The sequence below is a fragment of the Fistularia commersonii genome, chromosome 33 (genome assembly GCF_037954325.1).
Source record: "Fistularia commersonii isolate RoL2024-O1a breed Wild chromosome 33, RoL_Fcom_v1.0, whole genome shotgun sequence".
Classification (NCBI taxonomy): domain Eukaryota; kingdom Metazoa; phylum Chordata; class Actinopteri; order Syngnathiformes; family Fistulariidae; genus Fistularia; species Fistularia commersonii.
The window spans coordinates 1,899,017-1,922,808 of NC_141316.1; the positions used below are offsets into that span (position 1 = coordinate 1,899,017).

The 23,792-nt window shown below is 37.8% G+C and overlaps 1 protein-coding gene and 1 non-coding gene across 3 annotated transcripts; both read right to left on the reverse strand.

Moving 5' to 3' along the window:
- Positions 1-9,481: 9,481 nt before the first annotated feature.
- On the reverse strand, positions 9,482-22,762 carry c1qtnf1 (C1q and TNF related 1). 2 transcript variants are annotated; one of them, XM_086140829.1, is made up of 4 exons: positions 22,477-22,762; positions 15,669-15,808; positions 15,318-15,442; positions 9,482-11,122 (listed from the first exon to the last, which is right to left on the reverse strand). In XM_086140829.1, exons 1-4 carry the CDS (start codon positions 22,477-22,479, stop codon positions 10,572-10,574), a joined length of 819 nt encoding a protein of 272 aa, XP_085996955.1. In that variant the 5' UTR covers positions 22,480-22,762; the 3' UTR covers positions 9,482-10,571. The 2 variants fall into 2 exon arrangements, with proteins under 2 accessions (XP_085996955.1, XP_085996953.1); XM_086140827.1 differs by having other exon boundaries at positions 22,465-22,761.
- On the reverse strand, positions 11,789-11,861 carry trnar-ucg (transfer RNA arginine (anticodon UCG)). Its single transcript has one exon. It is a non-coding gene; the product is annotated as a tRNA-Arg (tRNA).
- Positions 22,763-23,792: the final 1,030 nt, after the last annotated feature.

A 23,792-nucleotide genomic window follows, 5' to 3' on the forward strand; every position in this document is an offset into this window, starting at 1 on the left:
ACGTGCATCACCTGAGGTCATGTGGTCATGATACACACACATTACGAACCGCACAACTACATCTTATAAAATAATTGATACTCAAATTATTCATATTATGAATAAATAAATATTATTTTTTATATTAATATTATATTTAATGGAAATTCATAATTGATCAACTGGATGCTGAATTTTGTCGGAGTTTTTTTCTTTTTTTTTTCCACCAGGACATAATCAAATGGGCACAACCATGCATATCCTCAAAATATGTCATTTTTACAGTCATTTATTTAGGGTATCTTCAGACAAAACTACCCAAATTTCAGCAGGGCACAACAACTATTTGGTCTCACATGTAATAGAGTCAAAAATGGTCTTAACTTCTGGAGCACTTTTACAGCTTCCAGTTACAAAGCACTAGATAGTATTCACCAGCAGAGCTGCCGTGCAAGGTGCTAATAATCCCATCTGGAGCAACTTGGGGGTTTTGTGTATAGAATCAGAAAAGTTTTCTTAGTTCCCCCAGTTCCGGACACACCAGGAATCGAACTGCCAAATGTCCAGATTGAAGGGACGCCCACTCTACCAACGGAGCCACACACAACTTTCTAATTATCTTCGCTATCATATATCAACATTGTCATCAGGTTTCTCATTACGGTACGGATGGATCACACTTTCATCACAAGTTTGGATAAGACGCTGTGAGGAGCTTCATTTAAGAAAAGTTTGATTTGATTTTTTTTTTTTGTCTTCACTCTTGCAGTCATATTGAACTATTAGTTTTATGCACATTCTTAAAATCTCTTTCAGGCCTTTGGGGGTGTTTAGGTCATGCGCAATCGGACTGAATGGGGTGAACGTTGAAACAGGGGTATGTCATTTATGATAGATTAGATCATCCTTTTCATGTCACTCAAATAAGACTATTTAAAAGCTATATTTCAAATTGAAAAAAAAATAGTAACAACAGTAAACACATGTACCTCTTTATAGTTGATACCATTTGATTGCCTCCTAGATCTCCCCTGCCACCTTCTTTGGGCAGGAACACACACCGCTTTGCTATTAAAAGGTGCACAATATTCATAAGAGTTGTTGAGAGGACCTATCTACACCTCAGAGCTGCGAGTGGATAGGTTCTTTATCCTGAACAAATGTGGACAAAATTATATGAACACTGTTACGTTAAACAAAGATAATAAGTACCTGGAACAGAGTACATTCTTGGGAGCTCTATGAAACATTAGTAAGAGCACCATTTGTTTTCATATATCTGTATATTTATAGTGCAAAATGGAACGGGAAGGAACTTGTTGCATTGCATTGTAGATATTGACGGGTGTTTCAAGGAGCCGCTAACAAGACTAAACATATGACAACCCTTTCTTTCGTTGTCCAGAGAGACATGAAGAAACGTGGACACGGGAAGTCCGCCATTGATGCAAATATTCCTAGTGACTAAAGGGTGAAATTGCAAGCAGAGTATTGATCATTGGACTTAAATAGATTTTTCCCCATAGACCTACACTGAGAAGGAAGCAGCTGTAAAATTGTGGATACATTTGTTTGAGAGCCACAATCCATTAAAATGATCCATCTAACCGTCATAATTTGATTTGTTTGGTCCGGTAACATTTTGAAAGTCTAGAAGAGCCACAGGATTAGATTATATCATCGCTGTTGTAGCCGAGGGGCTCGACTGGATGTTAGCAGAGGAAAGGCCCCTCCTCCGACACTGCATCGAATTTTCTTTTTACACTGACACAAATAGTGTGCATGGAACATTAGCACTCAATAAAAAAAAAAGAAATGAGATAAAGGGACAGACACAGAATTAGGGAAACACCCTTAAACCTGGATGAGACATCAAATATTTAAATCAATTTTTAAATGAGGAAGAGAAAAGGATGTTTGCCATAAAATTACTGTGAAACCATTTTTTGACATATGTGTGCTGTATCACATGAAAAGGACAACCATTTAACATAGATACACACGATTTAATAAGGAAAAGGATATTTTCTCATTTCATGGGGCCTTTGATAGTAATAATAAATTATTTGAATTATAGAAGATAAGATACACTCTATATGACCCCGCCTTCTCTGAATGATGGTCTCATAGCATTTATGCATCAAATCACACACACACACACACAGACACACACACACGTGCAGGGTGATATTTTGGTTATTCAGGCTCAGTTAGTGACTACATGGTGTCCTGATTATTGGATAACATGAAGAAGAGATGGGACCAGTGTTCAATCTTTAATACCTAATAAACCCAGTTGAAAATTATAACCAGGACTATCTGTCTGTATATACGCAGGTACTATATGCTATGAAATATTAATGTCTCGCTGCGCTTGTATCCCCTTGTAGCTTGATTATTTAGTACAGGCCTCCCATCGGCATATGTTAATAAATAGACAACGCCGGCATGTCTGTAGCAGCCCAATCAAAGTGCTCGCTGAATTAAAAATTGATATTGCTTGTGGCCCTCACATATAGACTCACATATCCAGCACCTTGATAGCTGTATTTCATGAGTACCCACCAGCCCCCGGGGGACGAGGATGGCTGGCTGCTGGAGCCGAAGCACACGACAAGGCAAGGGTGACAAATGCTGTTATTTGGTAAATTAATGGAGGAAGACGTGACCCTGGGACAATGCAGCAGAGAATGCGTGATTGTCAGAGCCGTGTGTGGTTAGAGCAGGATGATTTAATGACCAGGTAATATTAGTTTCTGTGGGGTTTCTGAGAAAAAAAAAAAAAAAGGTTATGGGAGCTTTAAGGGGCGAAACTGAAAGCTAGCGCAGAGCAATTTGGGCGGAAACGTTTTCAGGGGCCCCTTTTTCATACTGATACATCAGGATATCGAATGCGAATCTAAACGCTTGAGGGCTAAAACCCAGTTACGCAAGAAATCAGACCATTATATATGTATCATTTCAAGACCAACATGACTCAAAATATTTTGGGTTGCTACTAATACCATTTTCTTGCTGTTATCGCTGGATATTTGTTAATTTTCAAGTATTTTCTTGCAGCATTGTGAAAAAATCTCCCCCATCTTTGTTTTGTTTTTGCTTGTTTATCAAGTCCGCAGCAACATATTGCTGATTTATAGGGAATTTCCCGTAGCTTTCTTGCATTTTGTCAGAGAGCAGATTCAAAACCCCTACTGCCAGTGTCAGCGTGCAGCGTTGCACAGCTTCTGATCATTCCTCAATACATTTTTGTAATTTCTTAGGTCATTTTCCTGTTGTTCCGTCTTGAATTTCATGCAGCTTCTTCAAAACAATGTCTTGCTATTTTTGGGGTTATGTGTAGCTGATTTTTGCCTCTTTTTCTCAAACAGGGTAAAAATTAGATTACACAAAGAATATAATAGTGCTGCTGGAGCTGCAAAGGTTACAGCCAGTCTCTTTGATAATGTTAATTATTTGTTCATCCTTTTAAGACGTACAAAACAAATCAGTTGATTTTGAGTAATTGATTTCATGTGAAGTTTTTTTACAGGGGCCGATGTTCATGAAAGCTATCGGTGATGTCTGTGGAGGTGCTCAGTCATCCAGCTCATGGATAAATCTTCTTCTCGTGGAAAGTGGACTTGATTTTGACTTGAAGAAAATCAAGATATATTTAAAAAATGTGATGATTATTTTGAATGTTTGTCAGAAACGTGCAGTGCGTAAAATGTGTTGCAGTCGAACATGTACTTTATAGTCCAGCGTTCTGCGAAGAAAAACTGGATTGTTGGGTGTCGTTTCTGGTCTTTTCCAGTCATTTTCCTATAATTGCCTCTTGTTTGTTTTCATAAATTTCTCGGTACTTTTCAGGTATTTTCTGCCATTTCTTTTAGCCGTCATTTGTCGATTCTTAAGCACTTTCTTGCTCCTTTCATGGGTAATTTCTTACTCATTTTTTGATCTTTATCTCCAGCAGCTGCACCACTGCGACGTGGCGCAGGGTTGTAAAGTGTGTGATTGAAGCTGTTATTGTTGCTGCTTGTTCAGCTGACAGCCTGCTGTGCTTCTAACAGACTAACAGTATTGAAGCCCCGAGGTGTCACTTATTAAAATTACAAATAAGTCTCGTCTCCACGACACGCTGTGATCAGTTTTTGCACTCCGGGCAGGAAAGGCTGCCATCATGTGGCACCTGTCTGACATTACAATGGCTGGACGGAATCACACAGCTGGTGGGATCAAAACCAATTCAGGAACACTCACTCAATGTGGTCTGAGAAATGATTATATCTTAACCAAAGTTGATTTCACAAAAATAACCATTTCAATGTGGGGTTGTAATGATGAGCTTTGGAAATCATCAAGTAAGAAAGATCCTTCACACTTATGGGCATTGAGAGAATCAACTTTTCGGAGCACAAAAAAAAAAAGTTAAATTTCCAATTTTTGATAGAAATTATATTTCTTTTCTACTTTTCGAAGTCAATGATTTTCATTTACCCATCTGAAAAATTTCAACAGGATTCCCTGCACGTTTTTTGGTTTCCTTTTTTTTTTGGCACTTTTAAAGCGCATTTCTCATTTAAGATTTTAATCAAAGCAGATTCGACTGACAATTGTGCCACATTTTGTTAAATTTCAATTGAATTTTAATTTGAATTTTTGAATTGAATTAAAACTACCTTAATCATAAACATCCTGTATAATATGACATAACAGCGATGGAGTATTTCACGGTACTTGATATTTTGCTGACAACTTAAGATAGTGTCACGTTACATTTGTTTTCTATTCAACAGTTAAATTTGCTATGCCGAATAAAAGCACTCTTGTGAGAATGATATTCAGTGTATTGGCATGTCTATCCACTGCACGGTGCAAAAGAAGTGGGGGATGGGATGGAGGAGGGTGAGTTAATTCGAGACTGTTACATCAGCGATTAACCTTTAGTACATGATCTCATCCCCTGAGTGTCAGGATGAGGAAAGACTTCACATCCCTGACAATGAATGTATCCCTCAACTGGATGAATTAATTCACTGTTAAAGTTCAAGTTTCATACCTGCTGTTAAAGTTCATAAGTGTTGTATAAATGTTACTATAACATGAAGTACCTCCATGGATTCAGCCTATATGATGATTGAAGGAATATTCTATTCTTCTACTCTTCTCTAGGATCCTATGATGATTTTATTTTCATTAACTAGAAATGTTAAAAGGCATACAAAGAATCGTGTCATTGTCCTTTGGATGTACCTATAACTTTTTTTTTTTTTTTCTCTGACCGTTACTACATAATTACCATGCATCAAATCAGACATTTTTAAGCCACCTGCATGGAAAATCATCATACTGTGCCGATTTTATATTGTTAACAATGAGAAATATAAAGTCTACAAGAGAGAATGCAGAGCATTTAAAAAGTTTCTCTTAAGTTATAACCCCAAACCTCAGATCAGGTATATAACTGACATATTTCTGATGTTAAATTTCTTTGCATGCCGATTTTACTCCGGCACCAGTCGCGCTCTTTAACATCTTGATTTTTTCGCTCAAACTATTCCTTTTTCTAATACCCAGTGTTTAGTTCTAAAGTGCTATTCAGGTGAAAGAAATCTATATTAGGCCTTGAAAAATGATGAGGGGTTGACCAGAGAGACATGGTAGCATGTCTTGAGCAGGGCAGCAAGGAGGACAAAGAAGACCTGTACTTGCACGGATTGAAATGTAAAAATAGCAGAAGAGAAAAGCACCGGGCTGGTCTTTGTAATGGAGTGAAATCAGCTATAAATCTAAGTGGCTTCTAGTGGATTAGCTGATGTTAGTAATTGGGAGGCACTGAGTGGAAACATAATTGGCAATCATCATTATCTAATTGCAATTAAGTTTGATATGAATATAGTTCAGCTAGATGGCATCATGAGCTAAATGTTGGCAGGACAATTTGACAAATATGTCCTAATTACTGAAGCTCTAATAGAGGGGGGATATTGCGAGTGATTGGAGGAAGCACAAAAGACCGTTATTTTTGGATTTAAAAAAAGGAATGATTAATGCCAGGCAAGCAATCAAAACAAAACACACTTGACAGTCGGTTTGACTATGAATACCTTTCATTTATTGTATTTCCAAGTTATTACAACAGATGAAATGTCATTTATTGTATTTCTTTACAAACGAAGACCCAACACTTAAAACTCGACAGTGTTTCTGACCACCGTACGAATTCCAGGATAAACGTTCTCATTTAAGTTCGCTTTTCATTCCACTGGGAACGTGTTTGAACTATTTACACAGTTAATATAATTAATACCTCTTTACAAAATATGCTCCGTGACAGTTTCGTTTTAAACTGAAAATGCATGAAAATGTCCATATTTCAGTTTCAACTACCTTAAAAGACCTTCCGACTCAGGTCTCTTATAGCTCTGGAAGTTCAAAGAGTGTCAATATCAACGTGTTCTTAATTTCATTTCATTTCGGGCATACAAAAATTTGGAACGATGAGTCTGCTTTTATAATTAAGATAAACTTTCAAATAGACTGCTATTGTTGTTGTTGTTGTTGTTGTTGTTGTTGTTGTTGCTGTTGTCTCTATCTCAGCAATGTCACTGAATCACTTCCAGAATGGTTTGATTTCTGTTTTTCCCTTTTTATCAAATGCTATGGTTTGTATTGCACGATATTTTGCAATTGCATTGCAAAGATATATGGCTGAAATCATATTTATTTATAGTTGCACCGTACACATTTAGCCTACACTGAAACACAAACAGTACCGTCTCAGAAAATTAGAATATTGTGAAAAAGTTCTTTGTCTTCTGTACTGCAATTACAAAAAAACAAAATTCCTTTTTCATGATATTCTAATATTTTGAGATGATGTAAGCCATAATCAGCAATATTAAAATAATAAAAGGCTTGCAATATTTCAGTTGATTTGTAATGAATCCTGAATGTATGACATTTTTGTTTTTCTAATTGCATTACAGAAGATAAAAAACTTTATCACAATATTCTAATTTTCTGAGACATTCCTTTATGTGCAATGTATGACAGAGCAGATTTTGAAAGAATGACTTGGTAATCAAAAATTGGCTCTTGAATAATAAGATTCTTCTTTGTGATTTCTAGGGGGAATGATAAAAAATGAAAATTCCTTATCAATGATACATCTGAATCTGACTATATTTTCTTCCTGGATATGATAGTGCCATTTCCCATATGACATCAGTAATGGCCATTCATTTTAACGAATACCAATGTTTACAACGTAAATATACATCTATATGCCAGATAGCAGCAGCCATAGCACTTCATCTTGGCATCCAATGGTAAGTTTGGCAGGTGTTAAAATTTCGTGTGATCCGACAACCACAGCCTACATTTAGGGTGAAGGGGTGGGGGGTCTTGATCACCTTATAGCACAATTAGTTACAAAACGCACAGTACTCTATATAAACTTTATATCAGGCACATCCAAAGTCCGGCCCGCGGGCAAAATGTGGCCCGCGTTCAAATTTTATACCGGCCCGCAGGCTCTGTCATAAAATCAATAATAAAACCGAATTTGGGACAGCAGCCTGTTTTTCTATTTCGTATTTTTCATCTGAGACCATAATTGAAATTTCTTCTTTTCGATAACGACCTCAATGTTTTGTATTTCTGATTAATATAACTAAATAATATAAGTTATGTTCCTGTTCATACATTTTGAATTTAGAAGTTTACAGTCACCATTTCATAGTGAATAATATGTAATATTTCAAATCAACCTAGATATGTTTAATCTTTTGGATTTTTTTTTTTTTTAAGCGGTCTTTTTCCTCATTTTATGTGGTATTCAAATATGAAAGACAGAGTAATTTGGGTAAAAACTTGTACCAAAAGTGTTCTGTGAAAAGTAAAATTTCATGATATTGTTCATTTGTATTTAATGTTAATGGTTCGAGGAATATTAGGCTGAATGATCAGCCCTCAGACATTTTTACGAAATATGGCCCTCTGCAAAAAGTTTGGACATCCCCGCTTTATATAGAGCACAGTGCATCAGCCACATGGCTACATTGCATCATTCCGTCCCAACCGCCTGCAGCAGCTCAAAATCAAAGCAACATAGTCACACTTGTGCAACTTTTGCACCAGTAAGTATCTGTAAATGTAGAGCTTACATAACTTCATTTTACAAACTAACCGTTGGTCGTTTTTAAGCTCCAAGAACAAAGAGCCTCATTCATTTGGGGTTGTATTTTTGGACGCCAGGACCATAAGACCAGAATTCAGCCTGTTTTTAAAGCGACCCAAGAAAGTGTCTCATTGTGTGCTCAATGCTGTAATGACTTTCCTGGCTTCTCTTGCTAAAGAACAGATTTACTCTTTGATGCAGGTACAATTTTTTAAAACTGAAAAATATACTTACTCATGCTTTTCAAATAAGGTTACAGTACTGTTCACTTTAAACTCATTCAGTCCTTGTATCACCGCTGATTGTTTTGTAAATGTGGAATGGTCCGACAAATTCAAGGCCTGGTAGTCGGGGTTTCAATTTTAAATTCGGTATCATCTCTGCATACACACCATTCATTTCAAAATAACATATCTAAGCTCGACCTACGAAAAAAAAGTAGTGCCACTGGCGTCCCTAAAACAATGAGAATAATCATTTTAAAAAGAGCAGTACTTACAAACCAAAAAAATTCCATAAATGGTCTCTGTCTGGGATGTTTTAAAAGAGGATATGAATAGTAAAAAGGCATTGCCGCTTACAGGATATGAATAACGTTCTTTATGTGAGGCCTAGAACCTGACAAATGTTGTCAGACTGTATCAGTACTGACAATGCATGAAGATATATTTTAGATGATTTGTATTATTTATGCTAATTTTTTTGTGTACATGTACCCAGCTGGACATAGATATTAAACCAAAAGGTAGGTTGTGATTGCAACATCAAGATATGTACATTTAGATTTTATTGCCAGCCTATTGTACATTAAGTTTTTGGTGTGGAATTTCATTTCCTGTTATTGTTCAGTTACTTTTGCTTCAATATTGTAATTTGATTTCTGACTTGGATCTTTGCTTCAATCTTGTTTCCTTTTGTTTTGGTGTCTTCAAAAAATTAATAAAATAACAGGGAAAGTAGCAACATTTTCCTCAGCAAACCTATTTTTATTTCACTAAATTACATCTAACAAGGCATAAAAAGAAGAAGAAGAAAAGATTTGTTAAGTTTTTAGTTTTTACTTGTATATTTTGGTCAAGTCACTACATGCATATCTATGCATTTAGTGCGAAATGTGCGAAATGTGTGAACCACGGTTTTCAGTCCTAACTAAACAATGAGGAATGAGACAAAAAAGTGACGCACTTCAAAATATATTCAAACATGACAGGGTGTGGTCAGAGGTCATGCAAAGCAACCGACTCCAGTTCTGTCAAAAACCAAAGAGGCTGATGATTTCAAGATGCTTGTGATCATTTCCCGCCCTTCATCAGCAGTCAAGGGCCTGAGAGGGTCTCCCCCTTTTTTGGGGGGACCACCGTCTCCAGGTCACCACCTTTGGTCAACGAAGCCCACCAGCCACACCACACTGGGAAGCAACTGAGATACCTGGAGGTTTGTCAGGCAGCCAGACCCCCCTTTAGCAGGTTGGTAACTGACGGTGTGCTCACTTTTTCTTAGGTAATACAGCTGTTCTGGACAAGACTTGAAAAATGGTAGGCAGGTACTTAGCATTATTGGCCGTGCTCTTGTTTTCACTGACATTGCTTTATTCAACCAGAATAGACAGACAGGCTAAAATAAAAAGCTCTCTAGTTCAAGCTGGCAGCAGTTTTACTGAGACTTGGACTCAGTAACCTCTATTGCACTTTTTCAGCTATTTTCACCACCTTACATCGCTAGGAAACTCTACTGTATTATACTGCACTGTATTGCAAATTCTAGAATGTGCATGTTAGACCTTGCTGTTTATTCTCAATATGACATCAAGCTTTTCAAGTTAATTTTTTTTTAAATACCGTTTCATTGAAAATTTGCCCAAACAAACTGGACAAAAATAATTGATATGCACTTACTAGTCTTGCTGCCACCAGTATAGATCATGAGCAAAACTAATTTTTATCAACACTGGCTGGCAAGATATGATTTTAAGTCTAGCATTACCATTGGTAGGTATACAGTTCCTATTGAGAATGTTAAAAATTTGTGTCTCAACCTATGTCAAAATAGGCAAGTGTAGTTGCTAATCTTTTTTTTTTCATTTGCAAAATACATTTTCTAATTCTCTAGTTATATCCTGCTAATTTAGCTTTGTTTTTTGTTTTTGTTTTCAATTTATTCTGCGGGTTTTCTATATTTTTCTTCATTTGCTATGCTTACATTTTAGCTTGCTTACATTTTAATACAATGTCTTGCTGCTTTTCCCTGATTCATGGAAGGGTATCTTGTAAATATATAAATGCCCAGCGTGGACTATTTTCTTTAACATTTTACAATAATTTCGATAAAGCATTTCAGCACCACATTAATTTAGTAGCTGTGGCTAATACAATAAGATAGTAAATTAGGTTCCAGACTAGCATTTCTATATATGAGCATCAACCACCTACAGCTCAACTTTGTGCTTTATCAAATGTCCATTAAAGGTTATATAGGTGTCAAACTCATCACTGAATATGGCGTTCTCCCTCTCGCCTTTAAAGAGTCTGATCCAAACTTGGTCATTTATCTCCAGGTCCAGCATCAGGCTTTGGCTCTGCATGATGGAACGGTCACTGGGCTGGGCATAGAGGATCACCGCCGGCCGTTCGTTGTGCATCAAATGCAGGTATGTCTCTTTCTGGTTCCAAGTGTGCACGTTAAGGGAGAAGTAGTAGATACCAGGGACATAGCAGTAGAACTTACCGGAGAACATGTTGAAGTGACCGTAGAGGTTCACCAGCTCTGTGTCAAAAACCAAGGTCTGGAAATAATCATTAGATTGCAGACCCTTCTTACGACCCACTGAGAAAGCAGAGAAGTAGGCCTTGCAGGGTTCCCCCGGGATCCCCATGCTGCCTTTGTTGCCCTTTGGGCCGCTTGTTCCTGGAAAGCCAATTTGACCAGACCTGCCTGGCTTACCATAGGGTCCTCGCTCACCAGCATCACCTTTGTCACCTAGAACAACAGAGCAACTTCATGAAAATAATTTCTATATCAAATGAACAGTGATGGAAACGTGTTTTTCAGAAATTAAACTGTTGGTAACAGTTGTTATAGACATTCCAAAAAATGAAAAAAAATTAAGAATAGCTGGAATATGATGTCATTTTAATACAGCCAGAAAAAAAACAGATGCTATCTCGTTTTTTTCGTTTCCAAAATGCCACATGTGGGGTTGGATCCTGGCAAAAACTCAATGGTGAACTAAATGGAAACAAAAATAAGAGGAGTTCAACAAGTTGGACACAAGTAACAGGAGAGAGACACAAAGGGGTACCCTTTATTTTGTGAAATGTAGTTTTACATACTACACATAGCTAAAAGTTAGCCTCTGCATTTAATCTGATATGGTTGAACACTAAGCAGTGTCTTGCTCACCAAACCGAGGGAAAGAAACCATGAACTTGCAGTTTGAAGACAACTACTTTCATGACTTAAACCGGATTTGACCCCTCTTTCTTCCGTAGTATAGTGAGGTGTTTACCTTTCAGAGCAGTCCACCCCGGCTGTATGATAAATGGCCAATGTACATAGGAGATGATTTAGAGTTTAAGTGGCTTTGGTCATGATCACCTCAGTTGTTGTTGTTGTTGACAAAAGGGAGATTAATAGAGTAAAGAATGACCACGAAGGGACTCGAACCCTTAATCTTCTGATCCGAAGTCAGACGCCTTATCCATTAGGCCACGCGGCCGTGATGATTTGGTAAACAAGGAATAAGATCGGTGCGTAAGAAAGCAAAAGGTAGCCCACAAGGAATGAATTATGAAACCCCAGGAAAACACAGAAACATCAATTTATGAAAATGACAGAGGGAATGTGAGGACACAGAAAACAAAGAAGACACAAGAAAGTTTAGGGCAGACAAAGGACGCTGAAACAAATTGGCAGTTTTTGTGATAAAAGAATATCACATTCCCAGGCACAAGATTGAGAACATGATAGATTCCCCCAAGTATGATGAAGATTGTGATATCAAAGGGAAATACAACATCTGCACAGATTGATGGTCAAACGCAGGAGAGCTGCCGCTTCAGGACAGAACTTTGAATACATTTACGCCACAATTTACAACCACGAGGGACGCTCTTTCGAAGACACCAGTTTCCATGTTCTGGACAAGTGGTTTGAGAGAGCAGTCAATGAAGCCATCTTTGTTAAGCTTGAAAAAACATCTCAGAATGGGCCTTGGACTTTCGGCTACATCAGCTGGGGTCTATCCAAGACAGATCAGCACACACACACACACACCAGGTCCATCTGCACCCTATAATCCACCTGGTGAGATCAAACACCAAATCCAGCCCTGGCAACTACCATCCGAGCCTCAGCCCAAGTGATTGTTTGATTTCTTTTGTTTCACATGATCTATACATTAGCAGAACAATTGCCTATTCATATTCTAACTTTGACAAGTCCCCAGACACAAAGGACACGTTAACACATCAGCTTCAGAACTGAAGACGCCTCGCAATTGAGAGGTGAAGTCCAATTACCACGACAAAATATGACAAAGATTTACCCCGTTCATCCTGGTTTTTCGCAAAACAGCGCATTTTTAAACATAACAAGCCATTTCAACTTGGACCAACAGCAGACCCCAGCAGTAAACATACTAAAAATTCCCCACGTTCTTGTAGAACCGAAGAAGCCTCCTGGACGTAGAGGTGAAATGTCTTCAAGAGAAAGGATCAAGTCCAGCTGCCACAACACTTAACAAGATTTGACAAAGAATATTGCATAACACCATCCTCAAATCCAAATTGCAAGAGCCAAAGTGCAGAAGTCAAGAACACAAATGCCCGGGCGATATTATGACATTTATATCAGCACTTGCTACAAACTTGCTCTTCCCACGGGTTTTGTTCTGTGACATAATGAGCTTCAGTTTGTTGCAGTCTTAATGGAGATGTGAAGAATAGTATTCAGTCCTTTATCCCTTTGACAGCTGTAAATACCAGCTGAAGTGGGTAACCCGCAAGTTCTTATTTTCCTTCTTCATTGAATTAAAAGGTGGGTAGATCCAATGTTTCCTGGCGAGAGCAGGCCTCTTATTTGATGTGCTGGGACAGGTCCTTGTTAGTCAACACGCCGTTAGAGGAAATCTATTCCAACACACACCAAAGTATTTCACTGAGAAAATGCGTCAATTGTGCTGCTTCTAGAAAGGCAGAGGAATCGGCAAAGTGATTTATGTTGATGGGGATGTGGATCATCCACAGGACTGCATCACCATTATAGCCATAAGTCACTCGCTGTTGCTCACAATCTTTATTTTAGAACATGTTTGAACTCAGACATCCGGATATCCATTTCTATTTTTTTAATCTTTTTTATACAGTCCCATCTATTTTAACCTTGTTTTAATATGGAAGAGAAAAGCATGGCTTCTGCTTGTTTCATGAGGCAGAAGCTTCCAAAAAGTAAGGATGTGTCACTGTTAGTATTGTCTTTCATAGTCAGACAGTCTTTCACAGCTTTTAGAGACGCTTATAACCATATTTGAATATTTCTTGTTAAAATATAAGATGCTGAAACCCAAAACCTAACAATGACAGTCCATTTCTCACATGGAATATTTTGCTAACAGTTTTTATGAGGTCTGGTTTCAGGTCATGTTCTAGATCCTCTTGTTTCTCAGCAGTCAGCTGTTCAATGAGGGAGCGACACTTTTTGAAACCATAGACCATTAACTTAAAAATTACGTTTCCACAACTAAACTTTGTTGTTTCAGTTTGTACTTGCATGGCAGATTGCACTTTCATTTATTGCAATTTTCTCTGTATCTCACATTCCCCCCATGAGATACCGCAGGGCTATGTTTCACAATGGTAAAATTACAAGTTAAATCACCTTGGACTGTTTTCTTTCATTCATGAAATGTGCTGAAAAATCATTTACATGGTCTTTTTTGTATTGCTTGCATTGCAATATTTATTTCTCGGTTGGTTGCAGAATCATTCACTCCTTAAGTGAATAGTCTGAAAAAGTATTTACCAGCCCTTTCTTTAAAAACATCGACGTCCCCAAAAGTCTAAATTAACTATTTAATCACCTCTGTGATTTTATCATTTTTTTCATTTTTACTACAGAAACTATGCAGTAATTTAGAAATGACCCATCTTGTGTTTCACATGCAGGAATGATCCAAATAAAATAAAAAAAATCAGCAGCCGGTCAAATGTCAGCAAACACTTTCCAGATAATTTTGTATAAAAATTAAAAACAACTTAGTGTAAATGAAAGGCCTTGTATGCCAATGCAAGTTGATCAGCACCATCTGTATTGATGCTTGATCACTGATTCTGTCATCTAAATGTATTCATTCCTAAGTTATAACTGGGCACATCACTGTTGATCTGGTTCTGTTGTTTCTTACACCGACTTCTCCACCTATATTTCCTTTCATTGATTAACTAATACCACTGAAGCAGATCATCATTATAGTTCAGATTCTCAGAGAAATCCTACTAAGAACATTCTGTTCTCGGATATCAGACCTCACACAGTCAAATGTCTCGCTTTTCTTTAACAGAATTCCAGCGGTACATCAAATCAATTAGTAATAATGCCCGAAAAGGTGTATTTCCTCAGAGATTAATTGTCAAGGCAGTGGCCAGAGGACCATGAGAATATAGTCAATGCACTGCAAAGTCAATTCATCTCAGTCAAAATAAACTTTGAAGGAAATGGTTTCATAAGATCGAGCCACTTACCAAAGTACTAATTTACAGGTATGTAGGCTTTAAATTTATGACTTAATGCATTAAACTTTTCACGAAACTCCCATTCATTCCACCACTAAAACCCAGGAAGCTCCTATCGGCAGCAGAAGATACTTCCCCGGTATGTTAATGTTGTGCTTACAAGACTATATCTCAAAATCATCGCACACAGTGAATGAATTAAAAAAGTATTTCACTTTGTCTTAACCAGTAGCAAAAACTAGCTAGTTTTTCTGTAGCTCAAATAACTCTACCCCAAATATTCATCAAGTAAAGTCTGTTTGTTGCCTCCTAAGAGTTTGTGTTGACCAACAATATTTTACCTTCTATTCTAATGGTGCTGAGTATATGATGGCTGCATGTTTATGTCTGGTCAAGTTAAACCCCAGGGGCAGTGAGGAGTGATTTGTGCAGGGTGATTTCACCTTTGAGCAGAGTGATGTTTATCTGCGGGACTACTTTATACTGTGGAAAGTGTTGACTGGAGGGCTGATGCGGGGGATCTTCTCCTGGGTCGCAGCATCTTCGACACTGTTTCAGCTCCATGCGCCTTTATATGCAGCAAAAATAAACCAATTTTAAGTTTTGATGAAATGCCATATCCTCCACCTGTCTTTTTTATGATAATATTAAAAATATCCTGTAGAGGGGTGTTAGCTGAAAGTTCATTAGCTTACAGTTGTCTTGTGAAATAATTATTCCCATTCTTCTTCATTTCTTTTTAGGCCAACATATCAAAATACCACCAGCCATCATGGATCACACCAATACCGTACCGAGTGTTTTCGTAGTAGTCTTCTGGGTCCACGTGGTCCCAAGCAGTTGCTCGATCTTTTCTCTCATTTTTAGGGGTCTGGTAGGGGTCCACCGTATAAACCCAGAGGAGGAGCAGGGCCAAAAAACAGGCTAAAGTCATCTGGAAAAGACCAAGGAAAAGAAACGGGAATATGTACTGTTAATACTTTACAAAATGCTTTTCACAGACTAGTGTTCATTCAATGAATTCCCCAATTTTGATTCAGAAGAAAAGAAAAGTCTTCCTCCGTCAGCTGATGTCTTACTTGTCGCAATTAAATTCAAAAGCTTGCAAAGTATTACTTGAAAAAATGACGTGCCTACAACATGTTCGACATGCAGGAGAGATTTACATTTTTTTCCCTAGTTCTCTTCATTTTTTTTGTGATTTGTGAGGAAACTGTTTGCCTAACAAAGCTGTATTTGACAGAATGATGAGAAAACTGAGGAAGCCAGCGTCGAGAGACAGTCAAGAGTCGTCATTTACTTTTTGAACATGGCTGTCTCTGCAGTGCAGGCTGGATCCACTCTGAAATAACAGGTGGAGACAAAATATTCCAGTATTGTTGACAGAATGGGGTGGAAATCTTTCATGACCGAGTCATCTGTTTTTAAGGATTAGGGTGAGGGCCGCAAGTTTGCATCATCAGAGTTTGAGGCAATATTGAAAAACGGAGTTCATGATTGTTGTAATAGAAAACAGACAGGCTTGTTTCATAGAATGAAATAATACCAAGCATACAATTGTTTGAAAGTGAGGTGACATTGCATATGAGTTGCACAGTGTACTGCTAATCTTGTAACTTGTATTAATCTCCGGTTTCCTATATAAAATAAGATAAGATAAGATAAGATAAGATAAGATAAGATAAGATAAGATAAGATAAGATAAGATAAGATAAGATAAGATAAGATAAGATAAGATAAGATAAGATAAGATAACTTTATTGATCCCCATGAGGGAAATTCCTTTGTCACAGCAGTGTAATGGTCATAATGTTGAAAAATAAAATAGTAAAATAAATATGAATATAAATATGAATAGAGACACAGAAGATAGCAAGACAAATATCCAGTCAAAATGCTCATAATTGGCCAGATGATGTCAGGCTACTGTTGATACTGTGGATATTATTTTGTGATCAGTTTAAACTCAACAATCATTATCAGCAAAACCTTCAAATAAACCTTTCTACTTCATCAGTTAAGAAATCCAACAAACACACGCAAATGATTTTGGTTTATCAATTGTGCTGATTTGGTTGATGTTAAAATGATTCAGTGTGACATAAAATTATAGAAAAAAAAACAATGCGATAACACAGTTGCCTATTTGATATCATCGCCTGAGAAAAAACAGATGCAACTTGCAGGCTGCAGCTAGTCCTGTTAAAGCTTTTCTGTTTAGTACCAGGCATGTCAAGCTTGAGGGATTTTTAACATGTTGACACAACCTGTGGTTGTGAAGGTAATACAGCAGGGGCACCTTTGTGTAGGGGGCGTCAGATAGCACCCGAAATCCTACTATTCTAACACTGAATGGTTGCAAGTACCAAGCCAGATGACTGCAGCTCGCAAGCCATGTCCTCCACCCTCGTGAAATTGCTTTTTTTTCCTGCCACAGGGAATCATAAAGGCCTTCTGTCACACCACTCAATCTGTGTTCAACCAATTCCAAAGAGGTTGCACACAAGATGTACTTATTTCCTTTTACAAAAGGTTTCAGATATTCACTCAAACATCTACCAAAATGATACAATGCCTCTAGTCACAGAAGCATTGGTAATCATGATATACCGAGACTTCTCAAGAGAAAACCTGCTGTTGTATTTTAATGTTGGCTTTGCTCAAATGTTACAGTCAGAACTGGTCAATTACACGTTTTCTGTCCATGTGAGCCGTGTTAATTCAGTTTTTTGTTTTTTTTTTGTTTCATTAGACTGTCTAATTATTACATTTCCATCAACATTGGTTGAACCACCCCATGAGTTACAGTGCAGTACATGCAGAAGAAATCTGAGAGTTGTGCAGTGCGGACACGAAAAGTGATCCGTGGCAAAAGTAAAAATACAAAAATTCAGGACTATATAATACAGGTGTGTAACTGTTAATTGACCTATGCAATATTTTATCAGATACATTGAATGCTGTCTTTCTGAAACAATCCAGGAAAAAGAACTGTCCAATCAATTATGCCTGGAATAATCAGATAGTTGTTTTTGATAGTTCACCAACTTTGACAATATTACAGGGTCATACTTCAGTCAAACGAAAACAAAAGCTTTCTTCAACAGGCAGTTAAAGTGCAACAAGCATACATAAAGTAACCCAAACAGCACAGTCAGTTTTACGATGTATAGACCAATCCAAATTTCCCCGCTGTGGGGAGGATTAAAAACTCATTGTATTCTATGTCAAAATTATTTTGTTATGATATATTCTTTAATTTAATCACTATCAAAACTATGATGATTACATTTGTTCTCAGTCGGTACCAGGAGATGCAGAGGATTGTGAGAGGAGACAGATTATGTGTCCAAAACAAAGGAAATTGCAGCTCACAAGATAGAGGGAAATAGATGGACAGGATGTTAACACAGAGAGGCTGTTTGATTATTTAGTTTGCCTTAAGTCCAAGGATTTTCACAACAAATGTTTTACCAACCACAACAAGCTCCTCAAGATAGCCGTTCCTGAAGCATTCTGCAGCTAGGATGGTACAAATACTTACATTGTGTCATATGACACTCTTGATATATGGTTTTGTTTGTCTCAATGTTTGTTAATCGTTCAGCCACTGACGACAGAGCTACACAGAAAAGGAAAGAAACAACTTCCAAAAAGTGAACATTACAGCTCCTGAGTGTGGGCAAGGCTTACATCGCCGGCCCTCTGAATGAAGAACAAATCTTTGGCTAACTGAGAAAAACGGTGCAGGTAACATCATCAGGGTACTAAATGAACACGGCTTCGGCGACAGGTCAAATAGGCATTAAGCGTGCTTGTGAGCCTGTGAGTGTTTCTCATCTCTGGAATTTAAAAAAAAAAATGTTACTGCTAAGCAAGTTAAGTATCTGCTTGCAAGAATATGTATGTATGTACAGTATGTATGTATGTATGTATGAATTCGACTGCATAAGAACACACATAAGAAAGTGCATAGAGAGATAGCATAAAATGAGACAAAGCTTTGCCATAGCCTAGCTTTGGCAGACCAAATCACTGAGGATCTACCAAAACCATCCTCGGGACACAATCGAGTAATGCAATATATAGGACTGAGAATGAAAAAAAAACAGACATATTATATACTGCTAACCAAATCCTGCTTGAAGTCCTGCAAGTGCATCTTTCTTTCCAGTGGAACTGCAAAGGGCTGTCTTGTGATCATCTTTTTAAGTGAATATATCCTTTATTCCACCACCGCTTTTTGTGTTAGGAAAAAAAAAACCTTGACAGTTTCGGGCATTCCGGTTTCCCCAGAGCCTGCTCTTATGACAAGCTTGTGGCCAATCCACAAACTTGGAGGACTCGGCCCTTATATTCCCCGTGTAATGTCAGCAAAAACAGGTCTCTACATAAAGCATCCATTCAGGCACAGAACCTGGAATATACAGGACTAGCCAAGCCAAACCAACAAGGTAAATTGGTCTGGTCTTCCTTGGGTAATTATCAATATCCTGTGAGCATTAATAATGGTCCTAAACCATCCTCAACAGCAACTGGTCAGCACTATTATTAAACCCACTCCTGAGTCAACTGGTTATAATTACATAACAAACATTTGAAACAACCCTTTATGAGAGAACATGTAACCCTAGTTTTACTGTAGAATTACAAGTGCCAATTCACTTTTTAATAACTGTCAATGGGACCTTGGGAGGCTAATGATCATGTGACCCTTTAAGCAAGTCATCTTTCTAACCCTGCAGCTCCATATATTCATTGCTATAATGAAAGCCAGTGAGTCTCAACACATCCCCTCAAAAATCACTGTGTTTGTTTGGTGAAATTGAGATTAGTGCACTTTATTCCAAAAGGTCGATATTGCTTTTCACCTTGGGATATATAACTTTCGGTTCGGTAAATCAAAATGCACCGGGAAGGGGCACTGTTTGAAAAACAAGTCTAGTATACAAAGGCATTTGATGTTGTTCATAACAAAAATCCAACCCTGGCCAGCACACTCAGACAAAAAGTTGTAATCTCGATGAACCTGTCAAGAAGAATCAGCTGACATAAGGGAGATATTTGAGAATAAAGGATGGTGTGTTCCATGTTGATTTAATTTCCTTGCCACTTTACTTGCTCCTATTTCTCTGATTCACTCATGCCGACTGGCTAATCAAAGTCATTCCTCGAACCTAATTTAGGTTTATTAACTGGATAGAAGAGACAGCTAGTGCCAAGGTGCGGAACATAGCAGTTTTAAATCAATAGTCCTTCAAAAAAAATTCTATTAAAATCAAAGACACTGATAACAATGTACTAGGCCGTTTTTAAAATCCTGGTCATGAACTCTTTTTTTTTTTGTTGTGGATATAACAGGAGGACACGGTGGTACCTCCTCCGAGAGAACTAAGGACAGTCTGAGAATGTGTGCTGGAAACTTTGATGATGTTACAAAAGCTGCAAAAAGATTTGTCATTGGATTGATTGCAACCCAAGGAGAATGTGGAACAAAAAAAAGGGAGCCAAACTAAGTTCACAGCTGCAGGATCAAACAGTCTGAGGTGTAAAGAAAGGCTAAAGGGGAATTCAAGAATTTTCATCATCAACAGGATTAGATCACAACTCTGAAGGTGCTCGGTAATACCCGTGTGCTACCGGTGGGACCTTACAGATACAATTGACAGGTCTTGTCAGTCATTTGGTGACTGAGGACGTAGGTGTGGAATGGATACAAAATGAGAACATCAATCAGCTGTGTGAGCAGAGTGGGAGTACTGAGGACCCCCGGGATAACCCCTCTTGCTGATATCGCCTCCTGTCCCTTTGCAACTTGATAACACATGCGGTTGGTCCATTGACGAGTTCTTATAGACCTTAGCTCGACATTCCTCTGAAAAAATGCTTTTTTTGTGAAAGATTCAAATCGGGGCTGGCATTTCCCCGGGCCACCAATGAGCTGTTTTGCTGTTTTGTTTTTTTGCTGATTACATCAGAACAGGAAATACTCATGGGCTTGAAAAAGCCCTCCACGCCAGACAGAGGATGAGCTTTAAATCACCATAAAGGTTGTTCAGGATATATTAGGATTTCTTTCAAACGAGCAACAAAACAGATTACTGATTTTCAAAAGTTTACAAGTGATGCACTTGAAATCAAAACATGGAAAAAAATAACTTGTAAACCAAGAGAATTGATCTATAGACTGAAATCTGGAACCCATATCCTATTTGAAAAATAAAGCACTGGACCCAAATGTTTCCCTGAGACAGAGATCTGACCGGCTCGGATTTCAAATCAGATCGCGATCAGCACACTAACAATTGACATTGCAGGTGACGGAAAAAAGAAAACCCCATGCTACTTAATGAAACATCAGCAGTTTTGCTGTGATGGATACAATCAACATCTAGACAAGTACACTGATAAATTACATCCAGGTGTTTGTTGTCTTTTTGTTCATTAACAGTTTGACTATCTTGGAAAAACGTCACTCATTTGTAATTGTTCTTGCAGTTTGATGCTTCTAACATAGCAGATTGCTTATAATGTTTTGTCTTTTGATTGCTTGTGTGTCCTCAAAGGCTGCTCACTTTAACTTTTTCATGCATGTGAATATGACTGAGATACATTTAATCATCTCAATTTGATGTTGTCGATTTAGGACCGCTCTTGCAATAGTAATCGCTTGCGATGCAGGTAATACATGTGGCATTCACCAAATTTACCAAATCAAATCGAGATCGAAACCCCTAGAGTCTGAGTGGACCAGTGACATCTACTGTTGGAATAATATTCTAACTCCAGGGTAAAAATATAGGTCCAGAGAATCAACTCCGCAGGTTCCATTATCAAATAGATTTAGTTTGCATGACTCTTTTTTTTATGTGATGTTCTCAAACCAAACAAAATGAGGTCACGCTTGTCTCCAAAGAGTTAATAAAATCAGGTCTTCTAAATGTAGGCTGCCCTCGACAACTTTGGCACATAGGAAGTCTTCAGCTCTCAGCATATCCGCTATTTGTTGTGATGGTACTTTCAAGGGCCCGCTAGAAACTTTATCTATTTAAGTAACACACTGCAGCATCAAAATAGCAATAACTAAGAAAAGAAAATAAACTTTGTTCCAAGCATCACAAACCCAAATTCTTTGGGAGTAATGACATGTGCATAACACAGGAACACACCTCAGTGTCCCGGTGCATTATAGCTCTGGATTCTTCTGTACTTACTTATGTTGAATCCCTCAGGGTTGACAAACACCTGACGGTGAAGAGAGGAGACTCACCCCTGTTTTCAGTCTGCAGGCATACAAATGTGTCACCACCAAATTGGATGCACATTGTCTTCAAGGTTTGTCTCGCCAGTTGAAGATTCCGAGTGTGTGGGTGTTTTGAGTTTGGACCTGCCGTGATACCATGTGGAAATTTTGCATGTGGACTTAATTTGCAGGCCATCTGTATTTTAGTGCGCAACAACAGAAATGTTATGTGTACACTGTTTTCATCAGCAGCTTCACTATATTCACAGCATTGTATGAACCAACCACAGCAAAGGGATTTTCTTTTTTCCCCGAAAAGAACTCTTTGCAAGGAAGAGAAATCTTACTTTTGACGTTACCATTCAGTACGAGTTCTCCTCTGAGAATGAAAAATGTCTCTCTTTAGTTTCAGTCCAGCTGTAATGCAAGTTTTCAGCTCCTGTCTTGGTTTGTTGACTTTCTGCCCTTAGGTCATTCCTTACTCCTGAAGCACAGAGCATACGCAGTGTCTGCCAGAACGTCCGGCTCCTCAACACAAGTGGAGGAGTAAAAAAAGGGAGAATGGGATGTGGGGGAGAAAGCGGAAGAGAGAGCATAGTTAAATGGTTGGTGGAGAGGTAGGAGGAGCCCTGAGCACAATACTATCCCAGAGGGAAAAATGACAAATACACAGAAGAGAAGCAGTGGCCGAGGGTTATCAGTGTGAGAAGAAACACAACACAAAGGAAGAGGATGAAAACACTCGAAGCTTCCAAGTTCATCAACATTTTGTCAACATTTTAACTGCAGGTTTGGACATGCAAAAGAAAACTTTCACTCTTGTGTTGAAATGTCTTGCCTGCATTATCATTTACAAAATAATTATATTTTGTATTTTTTTGTAGTAGTAACTTGCTCCTCATTATGTCTGAAAAACATAATGTCATTTGTTAAATATCTGATCCTTTTGTTCGGCCATCACTTGTGTAAAAATGTGGTTATTTGGTTAAATGTGGATTGAAACTGATGCCTGCATTTGTAAATATTCTCTTGTTTTGAAGTTGTGTTGGTCACTAAATGAAACGCAATAAAGTAAAAAATTAGTGACCACACTATGTGAACTTTTAATTGATTTTTTTTTTACCTTGATATTTGTTTCCCTCTGTGATAATTTTTGCTTTACTGTTTGGTTTTAGGATCAGACAAAACAACATTCCAAGGTCAGAGGTCATGTTTCTCTTGTTAAAACGAAAATGCAAGGACGTAAACAAGTTAACACATTTTCATATCTATAGATCAATAAAACACAACTTTGTTCGTTATGCATACTGATACATTTGCCTGAACTGCATATTTTCTTAACGTACTCGGCATATTTTCAGAGTTTTTTTCTTCCAATACTGGTTTGAAATATCTAGTATTAAATAAGTGAGCGCTTTATCTGTGGCCAAATCGTCACACAAAATCCTGTGTAAAAATTTGCCAGTCAACATTCAAGATGCCAACCTTTTCTTTAATGACATTATTTGCTTGAAAGTGGCAATCAACTTTATATTACATTATCTCTGTCATGTTTCAGTGCTATTCAGAAAAAGCAGCATTCAATATTGCTTTTTTTTTTTTTTTTATAGACTGCTATTAGGAACACCCACTCTGGAGATGTCACCACTCAACTGCATTCTTTTAGTTTTGTACT